This window comes from Dermacentor silvarum, chromosome 5 (genome assembly GCF_013339745.2).
Source record: "Dermacentor silvarum isolate Dsil-2018 chromosome 5, BIME_Dsil_1.4, whole genome shotgun sequence".
Lineage (NCBI taxonomy): Eukaryota > Metazoa > Arthropoda > Arachnida > Ixodida > Ixodidae > Dermacentor > Dermacentor silvarum.
In genome coordinates, this window is record NC_051158.1 from 31,963,610 (window position 1) to 31,989,098 (window position 25,489).

At 45.1% G+C, this 25,489-nt stretch overlaps 2 protein-coding genes across 2 annotated transcripts in view; both read right to left on the reverse strand.

Annotated features, from left to right (window-relative positions):
* LOC125945584 (uncharacterized) overlaps positions 1–25,489 on the reverse strand; it is an 88,836-nt gene that overhangs the window by 28,260 nt on the left and 35,087 nt on the right. The gene's annotated exons all lie outside the window — the stretch shown is intronic.
* Positions 19,246–22,151, reverse strand: LOC125945585 (uncharacterized). The gene is made up of 3 exons (XM_049667669.1): positions 22,095–22,151; positions 20,063–20,307; positions 19,246–19,401 (listed from the first exon to the last, which is right to left on the reverse strand). Exons 1-3 carry the CDS (start codon positions 22,104–22,106, stop codon positions 19,284–19,286), a joined length of 375 nt encoding a protein of 124 aa, XP_049523626.1. The 5' UTR covers positions 22,107–22,151; the 3' UTR covers positions 19,246–19,283.

Sequence of the window (25,489 nt, forward strand, 5' to 3'; positions counted from 1 at the left end):
ATAAGGCGTATAATGACCCAGAATGAGGCTACAAGAGTATCATCCATTGCGTCATGAAACTCTTTTGGGGAAGCTCAAGTAATAGCCACAAGCCGAGCGTCCTAGAGAGTCCGTGGGGGATTCGACAGTCATTGCGGAACATATGTGCTAAGCTTTCGGCATGGTGCTGAATTGTTTTCTATGAGAATTTTCAAGTAAAACATTACTACTTAAGGCTGCTGGATTGTAGAGCGTTGCAGAGTTCTTATGCTGAATTTCCATAAGAGAAGGCAATCACGGAATGGGACGTCACGGACAGTGCCTAAACATCTCCTATGGCAAATAAATATACACAAATTTGTATTTGCAATTTGTCGACATTTCGAAAAAAGTTGAGGTTATGGTGTGACTGTAACGTATGAGAACGCTCGTCATCAAAGACAACGGCGTAGCTGTAACTTTAGGCCAAACGCGACCACGGTTTACCGCAACCGCTGTGGGAAACAGTGCGTACAGGACTTGCGGCAGAAGGCCTAAATCCAAAACCGTCGAAAAAGACGTTTGAAGCTCAATGAAAGACTGCGTAGCTTTAACGCAGGATTCAGAGCGTACCATGCTTAAGCGTATGTTAAGGCAACCTATGCAGAATAACTCCCAGATGGATAAATAGGAACGTTGTCTGTTTTGCAGTCATATCTTGTTTGAATCTCAAGTGTTTGAAGAGTGAAAAGTTAGTGAAGCGTTCTAGAAATTTCCACGCATCATACTTAAATGGGCCCCTGAATGCCCGTAACAGGCACAACTCAAAAACATGATTGTGGTAAAACGATCTGTACTTACGAATGCCTTCATGATGCTTGACAAGTTGAAATAACCCAATACGAGGTGCTGCTGATGGCTTTGAAGAAGTGTGTGTTCGGCCAGTGAGGCTGGCGGCTTTTATACCCGAACACGGCACGCACTCTCCTCTTCGAGTGATCCATTTTTTTTTGCACAAAGAAATCAACTATCTGCGGGAGCCAACGCCTGGTATAGTAAACAAGCGAGGGTGTTTTTTGCCTCAACCGACCACCTAAATCTACCCGAAACTCTCGCATGCCCTTGCCAATAGGGCATACATACATCTTTCAACGTTATTTTTCGCTTCCCACATTCTGCGCACATTCTTTCTGCTTTTCCTGTGACACGGTCTTTCATTGCCCCCTGGTCAAGTTTATCTTTTTCCTTATCCAATTGAGCCGATACTGCGGAATGGTTTCGACATTGAAAGCTCGTAAAGTTCAAAAGGAAGAGAATAAGCGAAGGTAAACGAAAAAAAATGAACGGTTGGTGGTAGTTGAAACGCAGCGAGGTGTGTTTTGTGTGGTCATTGGTCATTCAGGTGGCGAGCGGCGAGTAATAGGGCGCTCTCGGCAGGGCGTCTACCTTTCCACGTGCTCGTGTTCAGTCAGCGACTGGAGGTCCGCGAGCGGGGTTGCTTATCGCGTGTGTCAAAGCTGTTCTGTGCATGTGTTATGTGTTATGTGTGTTATGTGTTATGTGTCCGCTATGTGCACCCAAAGCCCCGTTGTTCTGCGGTGTAAGGTTTCTCCGCAGACATCGTGACTATATCGGTTCATTGTGGCATTCTTAGGCGGGCTTCTATTCTTCGTCGTCTTCTTCCTCTCTCTTGCGCCCTGGCCCCTGGCGATGTGGATAACTACACTCTCCCGGCCGGCTGTCGTTGACCTGACGATGGTAACATGGTAGCACATTTCCGACAGATGCCTCTTCAATTCTACCACTTGGTCCATTATAATAGATGGTCTTCAACAGTTCTTGTTGCTTAGCTGTTTTAACAACGAAATACGGATGAGTGAATGCAATCTTAGTACAATCCTTTTGGAACCAGTATCGTGGATCCAGGGTCGATCTCTGGCATTTTTGTTTTGTGGCGACGATCGAAGTGCATCCTCATAGTCACCCGGTATTTCTGTCGCTGCAGCTGGGTCTTTGGCTGTTCCTTTAAATCAATCCTGTCGACTGCGCCAATTTAAAGTTTCTACGTAGACATCGTGACTATATCGGTTTATTGTGGCATTCTTAGGCGGGCTTCTCTTCTTCGTCGTCTTCTTCCTCTCCCTTGCGCCCTGGCCACTGGCGATGTGGATCTCTACATGCGGTAATCTGTGCATCTGGGCTCTGGGTTCAACCGACGAAAAAAAAAAAAGGACAGCAGACTTGGGCGATTCCTCCGGTTCTGAACCCATTTACTGCGGCAGAAGCATTCTCCCATCGTGAAGACCAGCATCTCATTTGATGATGATGTCACGCATTGATGGCGCGTATGGTCAGAGACCTGGCTGACAGAGTTCGACGTGAACGCGTTAACGTGAACTCGCTTCTGACGAGCCTGTTTGTTAGTTTGTGTGTTTGCCCTCTGCTTATACCACTACGGGGAATGACGAAGCATCGCATGGAATTAGAAGGTTGCAAAAAAAAAACTATAGAAATAATTGGGTGACGAATCAAAGGTGTAGAAAGTAAAATTAATTAGACATTTAAGTGTTGGTTGCCGCTTTCTTCCTCAAATATATGCGTTCACCGGCTACGAGGAACTGGAGAAGGACCCAGCTGTCATAGGGCGGTGGGAGGAAGGAAGTGGTCATATAAAAAATGTCACAGTTTCGCCCTAAGGGCGAAGCAATGAATGCGATAGCAACACAGCAATGTCATACGAAGTAAGGTGAGCGGCTTTGGTAGCAACAACACGCAGAACTGTTGTCGACGCCATCGGCGTTTTGCCCGCGTTAGCTCAAAATGCGTGCGGCGTTGGTGACTGTTGCTGGAGCCTCTGATATAAATAGGCACTTGGTGCCGCAGCTAAACGTCGCCTCCCTTCCCTCCCCCTCCCCCACGGCCTCTCGCGCGTCCGAAGAAGGCGCGTTGCTCTACATATATGGTGATTGTAAAGGAGAAAAGAGACGCCTACTTCTGCAGCCCTTAAGCGAGCACGGCGCAGAACGCGCGTTTGTTCTCCGCCGTGCGTTCACTCCCCGTGAAAGACGCGCCCCTCGCGCCCTTTCACTCGCACATACAGCGTTCGGCGCGCGGCGACGATTTCATCTCCAAATGACGTCATACGGAACCTCACGGCGACGGCGACGCCGACGGCGACGGCGACGCCGACGGCAGAGTCTGCTTTTGAGTGTCCATATAATTGCTATCGCAATAAAACTTATACCTTAAAGTCGGTAGAAAAAATAAATATTGAATATAATAATCGAAAGGTAATTAAATTCTATAATGGTATAGAAAAAATGTCACAGTTTCGCCCTAAGGGCGAAGCAATGAATGCGATAGCAACACAGCAATGTCATACGAAGTAAGGTGAGCGGCTTTGGTAGCAACAACACGCAGAACTGTTGTCGACGCCATCGGCGTTTTGCCCGCGTTCGCTCAAAATGCGTGCGGCGTTGGTGACTGTTGCCGGAGCCTCTGATATAAATAGGCACTGCGTGCCGTAGTATGATGGTATAAAGATACGGGAGTGGTCATATAAAAACGTATACCTTAAATTGGGTAGAGAAAAATAAATATTTAATGTAATAATCGAAAGGTAATTAATTGTATGATGGTATAAAGAAATGTGGATTACAAATGTTCTGATCTTTTTTTCCTTTCTGTATGGCACAATAATTCATGTTCTGGAATTCGAACTACGCACCTAAGACGGACTTTAACACTCTCAGAATCTCCGTGTCTAAGTAGGGTATATTCACTTAATTAAAGTGTATAGCTTCATAGAACCTTTTATTCGCAGTTGTTGGGCCAAAGGCTTATGCTGATTCTTTTTTTGTTCACGGCGGTTCAACATTTCACTATTTAAATACATTTCCTTTTCATGATCTTGGTGTATCATTTCTATTTTTGTTTGTCTTGTGTGAAAAAGTCAAATTTCTTTGTTTTCAACACTGAGTAGGACGTAGCAGCATGGCTTTCAAGAAGACCTTCAAATATCAAGTCTTCTTGCACCATTTTTAAATTCATATTTTGCGTAAATCAATAATTCGGCCGCAGATTAGGTGAAATTTGCTGTGTTGAAGTGTTCATGCATTTAACGCTCGATGACTAGTTTCGAGAAAATCTCGTGTTGCACCTTCAGATAGACTACTTCTACTACTTCTGCTGCTACTACTACTACTGCACAACTAATGTCATGACCGAAACGACGTAGTAACACGATATTTAATCCATTTCATTTTATGTGTACATTAATTTCCGTACTACTACTCACAGTACTTGGCGCGTGTGAATAGCATCAGCTGCAGTGTAAACTACGTGGTGTTTTCGCTGCGACGTAAGTGTTGGCACTGGCGTTGCCGATACTTTCGATGTGTTTTTTCCACCAACTACCTTATTCTCGGCGCATCCTCTATTGTAGGCATGTGCCATGCTTGAGGCATATCATGTGCCACTTTGCGCTGCAGACGTTGTTTTCACGAGAATAACAAGAAATAATATGACGCACACAACACCGCCATCTCGACAAGAACAAATTTTAAGTGAATCACGTAATGCGATCTGTGTCCACTACAGTATTGCACATTCTGGCCTCCGAAATACACGCACAGGGGCCACTGCTCTCAGAGGCAGTGTAGAGCGCAAATTGTTGCAGCAATTCTACAGCAGGGTTGCTGCGGAATAGCGGTGCGGTTAGCGCGCTCGCCTCCAGGGTGCGCTTTGCCTGACGGGCATGTGTTCAAATACCAGTTGTGGGGAAATTTAATTTTTCTTCACGCTCTGGCAATGGCGAAGCTGACGAGGTGGCCTGACGGCGAAAAGATTACTGGTTGTGGGTCGTCGATGACGACATCTCGGTCCTCGTTCAGGTGACAGAATGGACATATGGAAGGGTCAGACGAACGGACAAGGCAAGGCAGGTTTCGAGCACATAACTGCTGTGGCAGTAAAATATCCTGTTACCAAGCAGATGTACTGATTGCATCAAACAGACTGCACCTTTTTGTGCCTTGAGCAGAACTACTGTGCTTTACTAGGGTACTAGGGTTCGTCCTTGTTGGTACGTACGTCTGTTCTAGTGTTTAGCACAATAACAGACAGACAGAAGGCGAAACACACATAAGCGCTAACATTCAACAATTATTTATTGGAAGCTGCATCACGGGTTTCATGTGCCCCAAAACCATCATACACGGCAATCTATACCTAAGCGGCAGCAAAAAAAAATACAGTTCATTCCTTAAAAAAACAAACGGAGTGCTATCACATTTTGGGCAAACCTATCGACTCGCGCTGCTTCGATTATAAATCTATTCATTTGATATTTGGACCTTAAAGTAAAATGAATTAATTCAATTCTGGGGTTTTGCGCACCAGGGGCGCTATAACGTAAAATGATTCCAAACTGTTGTAATTCCAATTTCTGCAATCAGCCTCCGCGATTGGTCAAAACATTTTCGGGCCACTCCCAACTTCGTCTGTCTGTCAAGCGATGTCACGAAAACCGCGATAGCTCCCCATCTGATATAACGTGTACACACTGATTATGCATGATTAAATCACACAAAAGAAAAATAGTCATTCCGGATTCGACGCCTTTTCACCATTAGGCCTCCGCTATTGGTCCAATGTTTTCTGGCTATCGCCCACTTCGCCTGTCTCTCACGCGACCTCACAAAACCGCGAAAACTCACCACGTCAAAGTGACATGTACGCGAAAAAAATGCATAAATATGTCGATTAAACTGAAAATTTTTCTGAATAGCCACAGACTGCCCCGTTCCAAAAGCCACCGGGCTAGCGTGGCGGGTGTTTTTTTGTGTCCTTACACAACAAAGCAATTGCGTATTCAACAAACGATGCCTCAGTTTCATAAATGCTTTGTCTTCTCTCTCTTTCCCTGTCTCAAGGTACTGCGCTAGGCGCTAGAAACAGTAGGCGTTGCCGCTGGTTTTCGTCTGCTTCTCGAGGCGATCTTGCAAAAAATGTCCCGTAAATCTCTCGAAGAATTCGATGACCTGCGCAGTGAATTGCATAAATGCGCTCGAGTAATGACGTTTGTGCAGAAAAAAAAGACGTGTTTGAGAAAAAAAAAAGAACAGGAGTTTCAGAACTTTGTCTTCTCGCTGGCGTCCTATCTTAAGAGGAATGCACATATTGCCTAATAACAAATGTGTAGTGAGATGCGTCAGGCTTTCGGCGGTGAACTTCTTGCGTTTTAATTTCTGGGTTCTCGCTCCTCTTCGGAGCGTGCTGTGCCATTAGGATGATGCTTTTAAAGCTCTGCCTGCAAATTTGGTGACATCCTAGTGGTGACTTTCCGTTCATTTACCTTGTCGGCATCACTTTGAAACGTTGAGCGACGACTATACCTTTATATACATTTATAAAGACATAGCGGCGTATGCGAAATAGTGGTTTATCTTCCTCTCATTGTTTTTTTTTTTTCGAGTCGGCTCTTTGGTCACAGATCCTCAGAACGTGCTAACCTTGGATACAAACGTAAAACAACGAATTTGGCAGTCTAGTGTAGCTGGTTAGTCCCAGATGACATCCCTGCTTTCAAGCACAGTCACATTGACACCTAAGTCACGTCGCGGACCCGAGGAGCACATATTGATCCAGTGAGATTTCTCTTTGCGTTTTCAGCTCCGGCCTGCTAGGGTGCTCCATGCTCGACTGACACGTTTCGTGCTCCTGCACTGGGACTTCTTTTTTGTCATTATCAGTGACCGATGACGGCAGCTGTTATCACAAAATGCTTTCTAAAGTGGGGTCTGAAATACTCCTGCGAAGAAAATTTTGCGGCCATGATCAGATATATAGATTTTCGTGTACAGTCGAAAGCTTGGAACTTTATGCACAGCAGTAAGGACTCTTTTGCAGGTCAGGACTGTAGCTTTAAAACGACGAATCAGCCACGGCATGGATCACTAACATAAAAACATAAAACTGTTTCGATCAGGCCACTTTAATGTTCGTGTTTCTTTACTAGGGTTAAAACGTGAGCCTTCAATAATTCTTTGCAGATGGTGTTCACATTCACGAAACAAAAAAGTAGATTCTGTTCACCATACCAGAAGACGCCAATGTTCTATGCACGTGCAAAATGAAACTAAATGGATTACAACTTGCTTGGGGGCATACATGTGGCCTGGTATGGTATTTGAACAGGTTCCACGTTCTCAACGAATGGTTGCGTAGCGGCAAGTTGGTTCTTCCTCACGAAAGCTAAGTTGCACTGTATAGTTTAACAAAGCACGTAGCTCATATCACATGCTGCAGAACAATATGCATAAAAAAGAACAACACGCACATCCATCTGCGCATAACACTGTGTGGGGTCGTCCGGCTTAGTTCTGTACCTTGTTAAACAATGCAGCAAAACTTCACTTTACGGAATTTGCTCTGTTTCGTGAAGTACGCCTTCTTCAAAGCATCGCTTTTTCTTAGCTTCGAGTCTGTTATTTTTTCCGTCTGTTGCTTCAGTGAATACGAACGTAACCAATGGCCTGTAAGCTTCTGCATAAGAGAGCTGAAACAGTTTTTCACACCTGTTGCAAAGTTTTATAAGTAGCGCTCCAGAAGGAGCAGCTGTTTCGCTTTGCGGAGGTAGGTCATGCCTTGTATACGCCTGACAAGGGGGCGGGGTGGTCGAAAAATCAATCAATCAATCAAATATTCAACCGATCAATCAATTAATCAATCACACTTGCACACTTGCAGAATCTGTGTGGAGCGTACAGCCTTGTCACAATTGCCCAACATCGTTGCTGCCCGATAGCGTGGTGGTTAGCGCCCCCAACTCCCGAATGCACATTGCTGCAGTAACATCTGTTCGAATTCGTGTGGTGGCAGGAGAGGATGGTTTTCTTCATGGTCGTATAATGCTTTCAAGCATTCGCCTAATGAATTTTTTGGAAAGCCCGTAATTTACCGACGCTCTTGGAGCTTTGCCCGTACACAACCTATAAGATGCCCCTATTCAATCCTTATGCCAACTTTGTGGAACATTGAGTTCTTTCGGGACATTTGGGAAAACTTCTTACACAGCAAAATAACTTACACCCTTAAATATGAATAAGGATGTAGGATAGGATAGGAATAAACTTTATTTGTCCAACGGTTATGGCTGTTGGTGCCCGGGGCTAGGCTGCCAGGGGTCCATCGCCGGAGAAAAATCTTCCGAGATCTTCGGCAATGGCCCTGGCCCGCTGGACGGTCCACTCCTGGTCCTCGGGTGCCTCGCTGAGGAGGGCGGCTTGCCATCTCTCAGCGAGGAACCCCACTTCAGAGGGTCCTGCTGTTGTCTTCCCCCTTCCTCTTGGTCCTTCTTGCTCATGGCGTTGGCATTCCCAAAGCATGTGCCATATCAGCCCGTTCGTGCTCTCACCACGGGCAGCCGGCGACGGGTGCAGCGCGGGCCACAGGCGGTGCAGGTGGTAAGGGTTGGTGAAAGTGACCGTCTGCAACCGCCTCAGGTCGACTGCCTGGGACCTGTCCAGCCGCCCGTGGGGTTGTGGATATTGCTTACGTCCTTTCCTGTAGTATTCAAGAACATCTCGGTACGAGGCTGGAAACTCCTCGATATCTCGGTCGGCGTCCCCGTGGCCCCCAGCTCCGTCCGCCGCGATTTGGGTTGTGTTGGTAACTCCTCCAGCTGGGGTCCCGCACAACTACGGCGGCTGCCCTCTAGGTGATCGCGTCGCGGCGGGTAAGCTGCCTCGCGACGAGATGGGCACTCTCGTTGTGGTTGGGCGGGATGCCGGTGTGTTTTCGGCCGTTAGTATTGTTGTTGTTGTCGCGGCTGTTGTCTTTGTTACTGCCTGAAGGCCTTCACTAATTGCTTGCTGAAGGCCTTCACTTGCTGAAGGCCTTCACTAATTGAGGAAACCACCTGTTTTTCAGTAATTATTGTCGGTAAAAATCGCAGCATGTACATTAAGTGACTTTTAAATACTATTTTATTAATAGTGCTATATTTTTAGTTTTGAGATGAATCTTCCTAATAGTACATTTTTTATATGAACGATTCGTGTAAATAGATTTCATCCATGAAAATAACACCGCGTTACTGAGAGCCAAAAATAAAAAGACGTTCGGCCGATGTACTCGGTGCCGTACGACATGGGTACGCAAAGATGTGCTCAGTCATGCACATGATTAGCAGCTGTTGACCAGTTCCTTTGCGCAATGGGGTGGCGGGAGCCCTGCTGGAGAATCCCCCTCCTGCCCATCTAAATGTTGGGGGGGGGGGGGGGGGGGGGCTAGGGCCCTCCTCTGGCTATGCACCGGCCCTGCAATGTATGCGGTTCTTAAAATAACCTCCTAACGCTCTTGAACGCTTGCGTAACTTTTGACAATGTTTGTAATTAACCTAGGCAGCTTAAACTTTGATTGCACATCACCCATAACATCCGCCCTATTTCAACCAGATATAAACAACGTTCCATGTTTTGTTAACCGAGGAGACTGGGAAAGTCAACCGTGCGACTTTTATGACGCATTAAAAAGGGGGGGGGGGATATCCATTGGTTCTTCCAGGGCCAGGGGAAAACATAGTAAGCGTTTTAGTTGAACGCCTTTAAACGGGCAGAAACTAAGGTTTAGCTTTTATTGCGATAACAATTATATGGACACTCCAGGCACATTTCTGCCGTCGCCGTGAGGTTCCGTATAAATTCCAAGGGCGATAAAATCGTCGCCGCGCGCCTTATGCTATATGTGGAAGTGAAAGAGTGCGAGGGTGATCGAGCGATCGCGGCTCAATCTCGCGCACGCCAGGGAGCGAAGCGGGAAGGAAGCGCGCCGTCTTTCAGTCGCATGCAAAGATACGGAGGGCAGGGAAGGGGGAGGGGAAGGGGGGGGGAGGCGTTCTACTCTGGGCGGCCTGAGCAGCCTAGCGCGCCCGCTTGGCCGCTGCATCGGGAAAGCTATCTGAGGCGGGAACACAGTCCGACTTGCGCTGTGTTTTCGCGGCCTAGTTCGCGTTGATGCGAGAGGCGGCACGAAGGTCAGTTCGCTCGCTGCTGCCGCAGCGCTTACTCACTCCAGCGTTTTGACAGCGAGTTTCCGCGGTCATCGAGTGAGATGCGTTCATGTTTGCTTGTGCGCTCGTGACACCATGCTTGTTAACTTAGTGTGCCTATGTTTCCAAGTTTATACGGCTGATAAAGCTACTATCTTTACTTCGTATAGCTGTCCACTATTTGATATCGCAATCGATGCTTCGCCTTTGCGGAGAAACTGCGGCTTTTTTTTCATTGTACCCGTGATTCACTCGCACACTTCAAAATTTGCCACCATATCACTTCTCAAAAATGCGCCATATTTCCTTTAAATATCTCGGTGAATCATGAAAGGTACAGGAAGCTTAGCTTTTGTTGCTGGTAGCCGCAACGCACACTCAATACATAGGCAAGACATGCGGTCATTTAGCATAGATACCCCCGTTAGCCCCTGGAAACTTTTATTAATCGTATTTTACCATGATAAATTGTTTGTTACAGTACTTTGCATTTGGTAACTTTTCGTCGACTGGTCATTTATTGAATAGTGGTTAATCTTGTGGTGTTTCCTGTGATATGTATGTATGTATGTATGTATGTATGTATGTGAGGTATGTATGTATGTATGTATGTATGTATGTATGGTATGGTATGTATGTATGTATGTATGTATGTATGTATGTATGGATAGTAGTATGTATGTATGTAGGTATGTATGTAGAATGTATGTAGGTATGTATGTATGTATGTGTATGTATGTATGTATGTAATGTATGTATGTATGTATGTAGTATGTATGTAGGTGTATGTATGTATGTATGTATGTATGTAGTAGTATGTATGTATGTATTATGTAGTATGTATGTATGTATGTAGGGATGTAATGTATGTATGTATGTATGATGTATGTATGTATGTATGTATGTATGTATGTAGTATGTATGTATGAGTATGTATGTATGTATGTATGTATGTATTATGATTATGTATGTTATGTATGTATGTATGTAATGTATGTATGTATGTATGTTATGTATGTACTATAGCGTTGCTTTTTATATAATAATTTCCCCATGTGTTCAGTTTTCGCTCATTTCTCATTTATATAAACATTACAATTTAATTTTTTATTTGTGTAACTTATTCTAAGCCCTCCTTACTCAATGCCTCATAAGGGGCCCTGTAAGGTATTTTCTATAAATGAATATTCTCGCTGGCCGTATGCGGTTCGTAGACGGTCAGTTCTCGGCTCCTTCGATCACTAAGGTGTGGTGGAAACATAGTCGGTAGGCTTGCTTCGGCATTAGCTGTGAATCGCCGTAAAACCTGGAGCACTGTAGTGCTAGTTCAGCGCAACAGAGCAAAGTTAATTCTGACGGGTTTGTAAGAAACAATGTTTGGAGTATAGCGTAATTTGTCTTATGTGGTGGCGGCAGTGGGGCGAGCGCAGTACACTGAAGAACGACCTGCTTGGAAACACATTTCCCGTGCTGCTATCTTACTGACACAAGCGCCGCCGCGGCAGAGTTATAGGAGTAATTAAACGTGATCTCGCCGATCGTCTCATCTCTGTATTGGTTCACTGAATGTGTCGCTACTGCCGTCTTTCTCGACTCGATGTCTACGTGAGCGAACTTTCATCGACACAAGATTCCAATGCTCGGAGACAAGATCAAGGAGGTCACGCACAGAGTGATTTACGACTGCAAGCGCTTTGTGTGAGAGTGTGTGTCCTTCTCTCTGTCATTGAGAGCTGCGACCTTGCAATCTGGTGACAACTCGTCGTCACCGAGGTAGTATCCTAAAGTTGGTTTGTCTATTTTCTGCTCCTTCTTGATACACGGTGAAGTGCCATGCGCGTAATGCGACCGAGGTTCGAGTTGAGGACTTGGTGACGTACTACTGACGTCAGTTCCGATCCGTCCACTATAGTACGACATTTCCATGCAATCGCACGTCCGCTCTTCCTTGTCGTTTCGCTTGCCTGCCGGGCGCAATCAACTGATTTAACCTCGTGTAGCGTGTTTTGCACTGAGCGTGTGGTGGCAATGGCGTGTAGCCGGAATGCGTGGACTCCTGATAGGCAGAAGTTGAGGACGTTTTCAAACGAGAGCGCAAACGTGACTTTCGGTACTGAAGTAGTGTCCACGTGTCTTTTAGAGATGTGTGAGGCGAGAAGAAGAAGAGATCGTCCGAGGGAAAAATAGCGAAGGCAAGAGCGAAACCGCTCGTTCGCCTTCGAGCTCAGAGTGGTTGTTAAGGGCCTCATTTGACGACCTGACCTCGGGCCTACGTTATAGTCCAAAGGTTTGCCAGGAGGGTGTCTTGTGGGGGAGAGTTATCACTATTATTCGATCGCACGACACACAGTGGGCGACAGGAAGGAAGGACGGGAACGTGGAGAAAAGGGCGGGAAGCTAGCGCGTCCTCACTCGGTCGATGACGTCATCTTTGGAAACGGCGTGTTTAGTAGACGAAGGTCCTGGTACGTTAGGTTGCGTAGCTCGGGTGACTGTGTGGTGCATGGAGCTTCGAGAACCGGACACCATGCACTGGGGCATGCTGGTAGTCAATCTGCTGGTATGACAGACAACACAGACAAAAAGGCAGGAGAGAATAACGGTTGAGTGCTATACCGAACCATGCAACATTAACAACACATGATAAATTACCTTGTTGTCTCCCCCATCTCCTTTTTATGACGAGGGTTCAATTAATGGAACTCTTACACGTGGTTCATGTGTCGCGTTAGAAGTCCTGTCAACGTGGCATATTCTGTTGTGACGTACATCCAGTAGAGTAACTTACATTGCTGTTGTAACTTCTTGAGCTATAAAAGAAACAATTATCATCGGCTTGGGCCATGTCACTTTGCACTTGCATCGCATTACACTAAAGCAAGGCGAACTGCTAACCGGATGTGTCCTTTAGTACCAGCCACTATAGACCCTTTTCACGGGCTAGTTCGCTCACTTTAGACAGATGGCGCTTACGCCGTGCCTAGCCATTTGATGCCTCATGGTTCGATTCAAGGTCGCAGCGGCCGCGTTCTGATTAGAGTGGAATGCAAAAAAAAAATTCTTGCTTATTCTGTGGGCTTAAACCGTTTCAAGATATTCATTCCTAATGTGTCCGACAAAATTTGTTGGCGTTCCAGTTACATTATGTGCTTAAGTGCATGAAACAGCGTTTTCTCAAAAAAGTAAGCGGAACAACAGTGCAGTATGACCGCCCGTTTGACGGCGCATATCTCGAAACCGGTGCCGTCCTCAGACTTAGTTACAAGTGCATATGCCTTGCAAACTTGCTAGCTACAATTAGCAGATTAAAATGTGCGCCGTAATGTAATTACTTAAGAAGTTATTAGCGTAATTGCCGCTAATTATTCAACTAATAACTTTAATTTCTCGTACAAGCAATGGGCCGCCTCATCGAGTAACTCAGCTCAAATGTTAGAACTCTGCTATCTGCCACAGGCAATTTTTTTTGAAAATTTGGCAAAAAAAAAAACACACTATACCTATCGGCGAGCATGACCATGGGGTCGTAGTTGCTAAACCGCCGACTACGCACGCATATAGTAAGATTCCTCGGCAACCGCCCACAGAACACAGTCGCAGTGGCCATTTGCTTGGGGAAGTTTTTGCTTTGGAGGAAACAAAAAAATGGCCGCGTATCTGCGTGCTTTGCTGCAGGTAATAGTACACGGCATGCAAAAATAAAGACATTCTCTCATCTTTCACGTTAGTGTCGGGAAGGGGCGCACTGTTTTGACATTGTTACATTCTGTAAGGGAAGGTCTGGTGCTCAAAATAAGACTTAAGATTTTAGGAAATGCCGGCCTGAAGTCAGACCTATACATTGAAACCTGCAACCGTTGGGTGATGGACAATAAGTATGCAGAGACACTGCTGCAGTTTTGCACAATTTGGAAGCTGTTATTTAACTTTTTTTTTTATTCTTCATATACCTTGCGGCAAGATTTTTTTTTTTACAATTCAAATAAAGTTCTGTGTAATCATGACTCTGCTTTACGTGCAAAGCAAGTTTGGACAACAACAATTTGTAAACGTGCTGACGTCTTCTCTGAATACGGCTTAAGGAGGAGGCATTCTTGTTAGCGTAACAACTTGCACTGCGACATCATTTCAGCCTTAGTGCAGGGATTTCATTATTTCAATATGTTGAAACGAGCGCAGAAATAAGTTTAAATCATAATCTTGATAGTCTATTTTCCTAATACAAACAAAAATTGCCTTTGGAGAAATCACATTGAAAAACTGATTAACAATACATTTTTAAAAATATAGAGAAATATGGGATGTCTTAAAATCGAACTTAAGGGAAAATGTCTTCGGAGGTTGGCAGCACTGGCCACTGCCCATAACAGCTGCGGATGTAATAGTAGTCAAGCAAGTGCTTAACAAACAGGAAGCCAGCAAACCTAGTGAGCACGCGCTTAGCTGAATTACTGGAGAAAAAAAAAAAAACAAAACAGAAAGGCAATGACAGCATAGCGAACAAGATTTAAACAAGAGTATTTAAGGGGAACGCCGAGGTGCCAGTGCCCCAAAAAGAAAGAAAAAAAAAAGCTGGCTATACAAAGATACAAGGATTCCGCTTGGACAAGGTTATAAAACACAGAATCGGATACTATGCAAGGTACGAAATGATTTTCCCGGGTGAAGAGTGCCTAGTAAGTGCGTGCTTGCTTAGTACACCTGAAGTGAAACTGGCCAAAATACCGATTCAGCTGTTGTACAGGCTGGATAGCTGCTTCGATAATTCCGGCCGGCGGGAACATATAGAAAGCAAATTGAAGAGAGAGAACAGAGGCGACAAAAGAACACTACGTTGGCGGGGTGCACATTTTGTTTTCATTAATTCTTAATTTTATTCCAAATAAACCGAGGACGAATGGGTACAACGGTATCTCTTGTCCTTCCGAAATACTTACGAATGTGCTAATTTTGTATCAGGAGTGTATTAGCCTCAAGAGAGCTGCCGATGCTGACAGACTTCGAGAGATTTTTGTCTGGTGCCAGTTAGACGGGCTGCTTCTATACCCGAGGTTGGGCCCCACAATCTTCATTTTTTTCCCAGCTGGTTCGCGTGTTGCAGCGGCAAATGGGCCGTAAGAAAGGACCGATAAGCCGGCCCGTAAACAACTCAGTATTTCACCTGCACTGCGCACCTAAAAATGGATTGAAACGCGAGAGAAATTTTGCGTACATGCCCTTTCCGCCAGAGCGTCGTTTCAAACGACTCGAATATCTTAACGGCTTCTTTTGCTTTTCCTGGTACGCGATATATTTTTTGCTTCTCAGACGAATGATCTTTTTTTCGCATGCCGCCGTTAACGCTATGTCGGGGCGACTTTGAGCGAGGAGGGTTGATTTTGTGCCATTAGCCATTCAGGTTCCGACGGAGGAGTGCGATATGCACCGCCAATGTCTGTAACAGTCCCTCACGTACTGCGTGTGGGTAAATGTTGATTCAATCGTCGTGGATTCAACGTGGGATACATCGCCAGCTGTCAGATTTCATCGTGTAAAAGCTATATTTTATCAAACGTGCCAGCTGGCTTGGTGCGACGCCAAGACCCGACATTTGATTATGTCGATATGTTAAAATAGCATTGCAGACGCCACGCGCTGTACTCAAAATTGTCAACTGTGTGCAATCAAACATGGAATCGAAGCAAAAGTGCGATGGATTTCATTCCATCGTCCATATAGTGTGTATAATACATGAGAAGTTACGTATAGCGGAGAAGGTTACATTGGTCACGGGAATGAGACTTTACCGGCACCGGCTAAATCGCGAACATTCGCACTCTCCGAACAGTCCCTCTGTATGCGAACACACTTCTTATTTGTTGCAAAAGTACAAATAGGGATTTTAATAAACAATAATTCTTAACGTAGAATGGAATGACGGGACTTTGCTAACGTTATTAACGCTAACGCTATTAACCCTAGGATGTGAACATTGTTTTATATTAAGGTTTGAAACAGCGGTTCAATGCTCGAAAACTGTTAGAAACGTATTCGACATTCGATTCCCTGAATTTGGTCTGAGAAATTACCACTAACCCATACCTTGCGGGGCAAAAATGAGATATTGCGACTTGGTCCCGCTGTTCTACCCCCATCGTGTTCGATGTCAGCAACACCGTTTGATAAATTTCGTCGTAGTCGTTGTTGCGAGTGGCTCCGGCAGGATAAACGCCGCTTTCACGGAAGCGAGCTGAGTCCGTTCTCAATCGATCATTCTTTTTCTCGATAGATCGCAACTGTTCGGCTCCAGTAAAGTACCTTCCCGAACATCGAGTCTCTGTATAGTTAGCAGAAAGGGTCGTGTTTGGATTTGTTGTAAGCGGTGATATTCGCGATATTTAATGAGGTAGCTCTAGTAGGTGGTCTCTGTGACATGTAGGAAGTGTTGCTTTTCTTCGTGCTTACACTGAAGTAAGACAAACCCAAGCTTTTGAAGTAACTTTCGTCTATGAAAAGTGAAAACTAGCTTTCAATATGGTGACGTTGGAGTATTGCAGTCGCCATGGAGCTCACAAAACAATTTGATGTATATTTTCGCGTTCGTGAGGCCAGGCGATTGCCGTGGCGTTATTTTTGGTTTGCCTGCACTGGATAATTTACGTTGGGTTCCTGTAACATTCGTCGGAAACGTTGCGAGCAAACCGAAAACTACTATCTCCACTGCTTACTGAAAGGCAACGATGTAGTCAACGATATATAACAACCAAAGTTGCTTCATGCTTTTTTAAACAATAAGTTCAGCCATCTGCCAAAATTGTTTTCAGGAAATGTAACGCAAAATTTTACGAGCGGGGAGGTTAGTCATTGTTGGAGGGACACAGTGCAGGACGTTAATTAAACCGCAATAAAGGACGCAGAGAAGTAAGCAGACGTGCCCAGGCCCTTGACATGTGTCAATTTGCTTCACCAGTGTGGTCTGTATTGCACAGGAATTCTCATCACAGCGGAATTTTACTGTTTTTCTACTTACAACGAAGCAGATCTTGAAAGTTTCTTTGGGACAAAAGGCTCCACTTGTTCAGGGCTATATTCGAGTAAGCCCTGACGTTTGCCAGGGCTACCTGCTTTGAGAAAGCTATGGAATCTTTGGCCAGAACCGGTGTGGCCACCCTGGTGCAACCACAACACGTGGTCGTAACACGTGTGTAGCGTTCTTGTCTTTCGGCCGCAAACGCAGCACTTTAGGAAAAATATGTGGGGCATCGGTGATTGAGTTCGTCAATCGGTTTTTTGGTGGTGTTTTGTACGATAGCTTGCGTTGCCGAACAAAGTTCATCACCCAAACAGGGCATAGAAACGCTAGCATTTACCCGCCGGGGTAGCTCATTGGCTATGTGACATTGCGCTGACGAGCACGAGGACGCGGGTTCGTTATCAGCCGCTGCGGCCACATTGTGACGGGGTTTAAGATGAAGCTGTAGCTCGAGAACTCCATTCTTAAATGCGTGGGGAAGGAGAAATCGTTTTTCGCAGCAATCACTGCACCAAATTGGATGAGAGGCGTTACATTTAAAACAAAAGAAGGTAAAATTACTGTTAAAGCGAACTTTTTCTTTAAACTGACTATTTCTTTTAAAAAATTGTTGAAAATTGGAACTTTTCGGAAAGCGAAACTATATGGTTTACAACTCTGAAACTCTGCAATGAAAAACGATATCAGCCTTCTATTAATTGCAGATATAGTAGTACATCTAAAGCGGACAATATTGGTGAATTATACATGAGTTTTTAATGGACCACTAATATGTGAGTAGGGCTGTTGCAAAACTCTTGTAAACAATGTAACGAATTCGCATAAGATATAAATTGATGTATGAAATTTGTCCACTTTGAATGTTCTAATGGATGCAGTTTACCGCACTGCAATATCGGTTCTTGGTGCAGAGCTGTGAATTTGTAAGCTTCGTGCTTATATATTTTTTTTCAAGCTTACCAATTTTTGAAAATTATTTTTGAAAGTTCAAGCTTTAAATCGTAAATTCGCATTGAACAGTTACAAGAATTCAGCTTTCTCTTTCAAATGCAACACATTTAAGTAATGTCGGCCTCAGTGGTTTTCCCAGAAAAAGCGTTTCTGCGATTTACATGTATTTGAATAAGCGGTATCCGAGTAGGGCCCCAGCTAGACTCTCGTTGTTTCTCTTAAACTGCAACACCACTCGTGTGACCGTGTGTTGGGGGCGCGTTAAAGAAACTCATGCGGTCAAAATTAATCCTCAGCCCCTCCACTAGGCATCCCTCGTTCCGCACTGTGGCATTTGGGGTCGTTAAACCCCACATTTTTTTGAAACGCTGATCATCTCGCGGTAGTGTCGTTGCTATGTTGTAAGCGTGATCTGGTCAGTCTCCGGGCGAAAAAAAATTGGCAGTGCATTTTTTCTTCAGATGTTATTGGCGAATTTGATCGTATTCTAACGATCAATCTGAGGTTAGTGTGCAAGTGTTGATGATATGCTTTGTATAATTTCATTATGAAAGCTGGCACGTATCTAGTGGCAGTTACCCAACACGTACCAAGTTGGCACTAAAGAGATGTATTGAAGACCCAGCGCATACCCAGCTGGCAAATACCCCGCTGACCCAAATAGGCGTCAAAGAGAATCATTGAAGAGCTGGACGTACCCAGCGACACACACAGTTACCCAAGTTTGTGCGAAAGAGCGGCACCTATCAACTGATCCAAGTTGGTCCTAGGGTCGGTTTTGTACCCCGTTTCGTCAGCACAGCAGTCCGATATTATGCCCATTTCACTATATGGACTACCCGGTGGCTATGGACACAATGGACACACTATATATACACAATGGGGAAAAAAAAGAGAATCCAACACCCATTGCTTCAAAATCAAGTAATGACTGTCCAGAGGGCCGATGATGTCACTGAAGGGCTTGGCCTGACAGTGCCAACGTGGGAGCGGCCCGCCTCGGCTTAAGTCGAGCCTCTGGTCCTTTGAATAAAGTTTTCAGACACACACACGGTGGCTCAAGTCAGCGGGAAAGAGGTTAGGCGCGGACGTACATCGATACATACATAGATAGATGCAGACACACCGCAAACTGGGAGAAGTTCCCAAAGATTGCTAATAGCATTGATAAGTGCTGTACACTTTTCTTGATAACAAAACATTTGCCTTTATTAACAACGACGCCACCAAAGCGATACGGATCCAGGACGGTTGGTCAACCAACTGACCATATGTAGTTCGGGTGCGGTATCATGGGGCATGGGGGCATGTTCAGAGGACGTAGGTCTTGGTGCGCTCGGCGACGTAGCCCGGGCGGCTGTGGTGCACGTAGGTGCGAGATCCGGTCAACACTGGGGCGTGGTGGTAGTCGGTCTGCTGGTAGGGCAGGCTACTCGGAAGGAAAAGGACGAGATGGTTATGCACCATACAGCGTCAAACCTCACCAAAAGAAGCATGAAAATGATCTGAGGCTCGCTAAGCTCACTTCAGAGTTGCCTTCTGTGAATGTCGCATTTCTGATGCCATCGACTATATGGATGTCATAAGTTTATGGGTTCTCGCAGTCGTTGTCGTCAGTGCTATCGTAATTTGCGATCCGGCCTCCATCGCAATGAACCCGAGACCTGGAGCTCAAAAGCGCAACGCCATAAAGGCCTGAATTACGTTCACTGGTAGTATGTCTGATAAAAATTTGAAGTCATTGCTTTATATCGTCCTCGAACAAATGATCATAGGATTTATGTTACTACAGAAAAGAAAAGAAAAAGCATGCAGATATTTTAGTTACAATCAGCTTGTGCACTTAAAAGTGTCGGGTTTCTGCCAAATTTCACATTTTGTGGCACTAGTAATATTTTGCTTCGAGAAATGACACTAATTCACAAAGGCCACATGTGCACGCTTAACGTCTTACATTGAGTTGGGACAACTTTGGGCTTCTACGGTGCGTTATTTCCCCCAAAATGTTTCTTCATTGCATACCTTCGACGATACGCTGTGAAAAAAAAACCTCGATACAAAGCGAGGGGGCACATATGAAGTCTGCTCACCCGGTCAGTGGGTCGTGGTGGACGACGGTTGACTTTGGCTGGACCACCTTGTTCTGCTCGACTGCGTATCCGTACTCGTGGTGTGGTACGTGCACCAATTCCTTGTGCTCGGCCACCACGGGAGCTCTGACCGCGGCCTGGTACACCACGGGCTGGTGGACCACGGGCACGGCGGCATGGACGCCGTAGGTGAAGACGGCACCGCAGTGGGCTCCGGCCACCAAAAGGCAGGCGACGACCAGGGTCTGAGATGCGAAGAGGAATACATGCATGGTTTAGGGCAGCTCGCCCCCCCCCCCCCCCCCAAAAAAAAAAAAAATCACACATAATTTTTTGCATCATCATCATCGTAATCACCATGAGCATCACCATCATTCTAGCAAATATCATCCCAGTTTATGTACACTGCAGGACGAAGGCTTCGCCGACTGATCTTCGATTACCTCTGTCTTGGCCAGCTGATTTGATCACATTATGCCTGCTAAATTTTCATACCGTATGCTCTCTGCTATCATGGACTCGTTTTCCTTCCTCCCTGCCGCCACTCCGTTTTAACTCCTAAGAGATGACAGGGTATGTGCGTCTACACATTACATCACCTTCTCAACTACACTTATTCATAATAGCTAGAATGTCAGATACCACCCATTTTCTCTATTACGAGTTTAGTACTGGTAGAAGGTACTAATTTCATAGCTTTATTTTCAAGGACATCGGTATGCCGTTGGTTCTATTGCATGTGAATGCCTCCGTGTGCGCTCCGACACATTTCATGTTTCCGCCGATTTCCTCTTTATCACCCAGGTCGTCACCTGTCACTAATTGGCCTTTATACATGTCCTCTCGCAAAGCTTCAAGATGGATCACTACTTTTTGTGTACCTGTGCAAGACTGGAGCAAAATTGTGCAAGAACATGAATTTAGCGTTATCTAAGACGGCATTTGGAGAAACATAAACTTGACGGTGTACAGTGTATAGTCGAAAGAAACAAAAATTCAGTGGTCATTTAGCGGTGAATGTGAGAGAAAGGCGTTATCATTACGTCGTATGCATGGCTCAGCATGACGTCAATTTTCGCGATTACACCAGTTTCGAGATATTACATTCCAAAGTGGGGGATGAAAAGCACGGGCTTTCCTGTTACTTTTGTGCTTCAATGCATGAAACAGCGTATTGCTAAATGAGTAAGGGAAATAGCAGTGCCTTTTTACGTCGAGTTTCATGGCGCATATCTCAAAACTGGCGCCATCCTGGAAATTCAATCCAAGTGGATGCGCCTTGCAAGCACACCGGCTACAATTCGTAACTTGCAATATTCGCCGTAAAGTCATTAAATAAGAAGTTAATTAGTGCGTTCCTGTTAATCAGTTGTATTTATATCTTTCGATTTCTCGTCGAGTAATGTCCGTCTCTTTGAATAATCCACCTCAAGGAGTAGAATTACGCTATCTGCCACAGGCAACTTTGAAAAGTTCTGTAAAACTTGAAAATGATCACCCCGTATATAGGGCAGACCACTGTATTCCCTCTGCAAGCGCCACTAAAGAGAATGTGTTGTATATTTGGTGGACGGAGAACGCGCACTGTTAATGCTGAATGAATTGGGACGAAGAGGCGAAAAATAAAAAAAAAAGTTAGAGACTTCAACATTCATATATATTGGCAGTGCGAAGTTAAAAAAAGGACACTGGAAGAAACAAATCTGCCAGGAGAAGTGCTCCTCGAGCCATCACTTCTCTGGTGAATGCAGAGAGACCGCTTCACGATATGTCGTACCTCGAGCTTTAGATCCATATTGTGACGCTTCCGTGAGACCGAGTTTTCTGTTAGGTCTACGTTACGACGCAAATTTAACACGCGTGCGTAAGCTCTATAACAAGGAGCAGCCCTAAATATATGGCAAGAGTATGAGATATCTTCATTTTTCAATCTATTAAACGCGGAAGAGAGCACTACGCACAAAGCACGAATAGGCTATTTAGGGAGTACAAAAAAAAAAAAAAAAAGAGGAGCCCATGGATGTATACTTACGAATGTGTTCATGATGTATCACGAGTGGATTAGCCTGAAGAGTGGTGGTGTGCTGACGGACTTGAAGAGGAGTGTGTCTCGTGCCGGTGCGACAGGCTGCTTTTATACCCGAAGATGGTCCCCAGCCATCTTTTTTTTTTTCTACAGGTCCGCTTGGTGCACAGTCAAATGAGCCACGGAAAAGAACGATAAGTCCGCTCGTAAACAGCTAGGTATTTTCACCTCCAATTTGCACCTAAAGGGGATTGCAGAGCGAGAGAAAGTTTGCGTACATGCCCTGTCAGTCTGTGCTTCGTTTCCAACAATTTGATGATTTTCACAGATTCTTTTCGTTTTCCTGGTACTGCAAGACTTTTTTTTCGCCCTCTTATCGCTTAGCATTTTCTTCAGGCCGTTCTCTGCGAGAGAGAAGAAAGATTAGGTGATGAGATTTCGACAGTGAAAGCTGGCCATACGCGAGGCAAAAGAAAGTTTAACGACGAACGGTGCAGGTAACAGTAAGCGACGCGTGTGGAATCTGGGCCTAATCAGCCATTCTGGTTTCGATTTACGAGGGTGGCGCCCGTGTGTCGACCTCGCGCAGCATGTAGACATAATCAACAAACTGGGGGTGTGTGTGAGCTTGTGCGGGATTTTGCGTGAGCGAGTGTCTTAAGTGTGTGTGTGAGAGACTGCGTGGATTTGTGTGTGCGTCAGTGTGCGCGTCAGTGTGTTTGTGTACGAGTGTTAGTGAGCGGGTGTTTGTGTGTACATATACGAGAGATACCGTGGTGTAATGAGTGCTAAAAAGGAAATTGACGGGCAACGGTGAAAGACCGTATATACGAAAAGTGTGAGGGAATGTTGGCTCTATCGAAGGGGATTCACAGCTACAGCTGTCCGATTGCATTATGTACGCTATATTTATGCAGTATGCCAGCTTACTGAGGTGGGCTTCTAGGCCTGGAATTTGACTCTCTTAATTTGATGAAAAAATTTTCTGCGTTGACCGAATTTAATCGTCCAGGGATTGAAGATCGAAGGCCTTCTACCGAAGTAGAAAAAAAAAAGGGACTAGTGGATATTTTAACCAGGGTAGGTGACCGCAGAAGACGCGGCCGGTTAGTGCCTCAGGAACATTCAAAGTAGTCACATATAGGTTAGCAAGTAAATGCCAATAAAATGTGTATTAGCTATGGAAGATCACTCATGGCTTCGGCACATCCCGACAAGGCACGAGTAGTGCATTGCGGTCACAAACGCAACCCGGAAACGTCAGCCCAAGCGGCGGAGACACTCTCGTGCCAGAGCCCGCGCGTCTCAAAAAAAAAAAAAAAAAAAGAATACGCAGTTTGAGCAGAAAATTGCTTACGCTCACCTCCTATACATTTCACATTGTCTGTCAGCGTTGGGCGGCGCACGCGCGTCGCAGCTCGTTTGCGCGAGAACAAGTAATATAGGGGCCCTCGAACACTGTTCAGGCAACCGTTTTTCGGTCGCGGGCTGTGTAGATTGACGGTGATAGAGATAAATGCAACACGAATGGCAGCGATATAGGGGTACGCAGTCCGATGTTATTCAGCGGAGAAATTTCGAAATACAAGAACAAAGAATGCATACCCTGAACTCAAATTTTGCGCGGTCTCCTGTGCCCATTTCTCTCATTCGCTGACTTAACCACTCGCTACCACAGTCTCGAAGCGCCTACGCAGTGGAGGTACGTACTCCGTGGTTGCGTACATGTTCTACGTATTCCGGTTACTCCGGTGTGTTGGTGGCGCGGCCGTTGCTATGCTCGGAAACGACCTTCCCACATTCTCGCAGATTTCGTGGTTTTCACTGCTGGTCGATAATCCCGGGACTGTGCAACGTATTTATCTTCCTTCGTAGCTTGCGCAGGATGTTCAGCACAGCACCAGGAACGACAAAAAGGGTGCGGCAACAACGATGTACTCAGGAGCGAAACTTGCACCCCGTGAACAACACTCGCTAGTGCAATGCACGTGCAAAGCGAGGCGACAAGGCTGTTCACGAGCCTACATAAACATAGGCGTATATGCAGAGACGTAACCCCCCCCCTTTCGCCCCGGCACTTTAGTCAGAAGCGGGCGACGTGCGTGATTCGGCTGCGCACTGGTAAATCCACCAAAAGAACAGCTGAGGCCAATGCCATAAGGCCCACGTAAGCATACTATTTTTACTACGTGTTCCTTGCTGAGGCAGTGAAGATTGTCTTTCGCGCCTCATCGTCACGTGCTCTAGCAATCACGCTCGCTAGACCGGGGTACGAACCGCCTGCTGAACGTGCCTTGTACAGTTGCATTGCAGAGGAGGCTGTCGCCGGGCAGTCCAAGACATGTTCGGACCGGAATATCGGTTCACCTCCCAAACTTTAATCCTAAAAAAAAAAAAAATACTGTATGAACAAGAGAAAATGACCGGTATATAAACTGGCCGTTGACATTTTGCCTCGGTTTAAAAAAATAATGTTCGACCTTTATTATGCTCCTCACTAATTTAAGAGTAACGCCCTTTCGTACATGCGTTATTTGCTTGTACCTATTCTTTCGTAAACTCTTAACTAGTGGAACTGTCTAATGCTGAAGTTCTTCATCGAAAGTAGTGTCGGGAGATGGTGTGCTTTTTTCTTTTGTATACTGTGATTTCTATCTGTATTTGTTATATTTCTGCAAATTTTATAATCACTTTTGTTTTGTAATCCTCCCGGCCTAAATCACCAGGTGGGATTGCAGTATGGATAGATGTATAAATAAATAAATAAATAAATAAATAAATAAATAAATAAATAAATAAATAAATAAATAAATAAATAAATAAATAAATAAATAAATAAATAAATAAATAAATAGAAGCCCTCTGCACCGTGTTGGTAAACTCGCTGTTTAACCGTCACCAGCACGAACAGTATAAAAACGTGAAACGTCTTTGTAAATGATTCCCTTCACGTTAGCTTATATTAGTGTTCCAAAACGCCTATTTTAATTGGAACAAATGAGAGTATTAGTAGGAGCTTTATCAACCTTCTTGTCTTAGCGACACTGTTCAAAAAGTTGTCAGCACTGCATTGGAACGATTAATTATGCATGATTGATAAGCATGTCTCTCAGTGACAAAGATAACGTTCACTGATGCATGTTCAGCATCTTCAAACGCACTGAAAACTTGCAAATCTCTCTCTCTCTCTCTCTCTCTCTCTCTATATATATATATATATATATATATATATATATATATAGAAAGGGCCCCGTGTCGCAGAAAATCCGGCGTCGGTGTCGGCGTGGGCGGCCGGCGTCGGTGGCGGAGAATTCATTCCGAACCACTCCGACCACACAGGTCCTCCCCTCCGCGTGGCGCAGAGTTGTTATTGAACTAATGGAATTTCTAAAAGTGAAATA

Bases quoted from the DNA above. Each gene is read 5' to 3' on its own strand.
- LOC125945585 (XM_049667669.1), bottom strand. The intron at 19,402-20,062 runs GTGAGCAGACTT...CCTTCCGAGTAG, and splicing joins CACCACGACCCACTGACCGG to CCTGCCCTACCAGCAGACCG.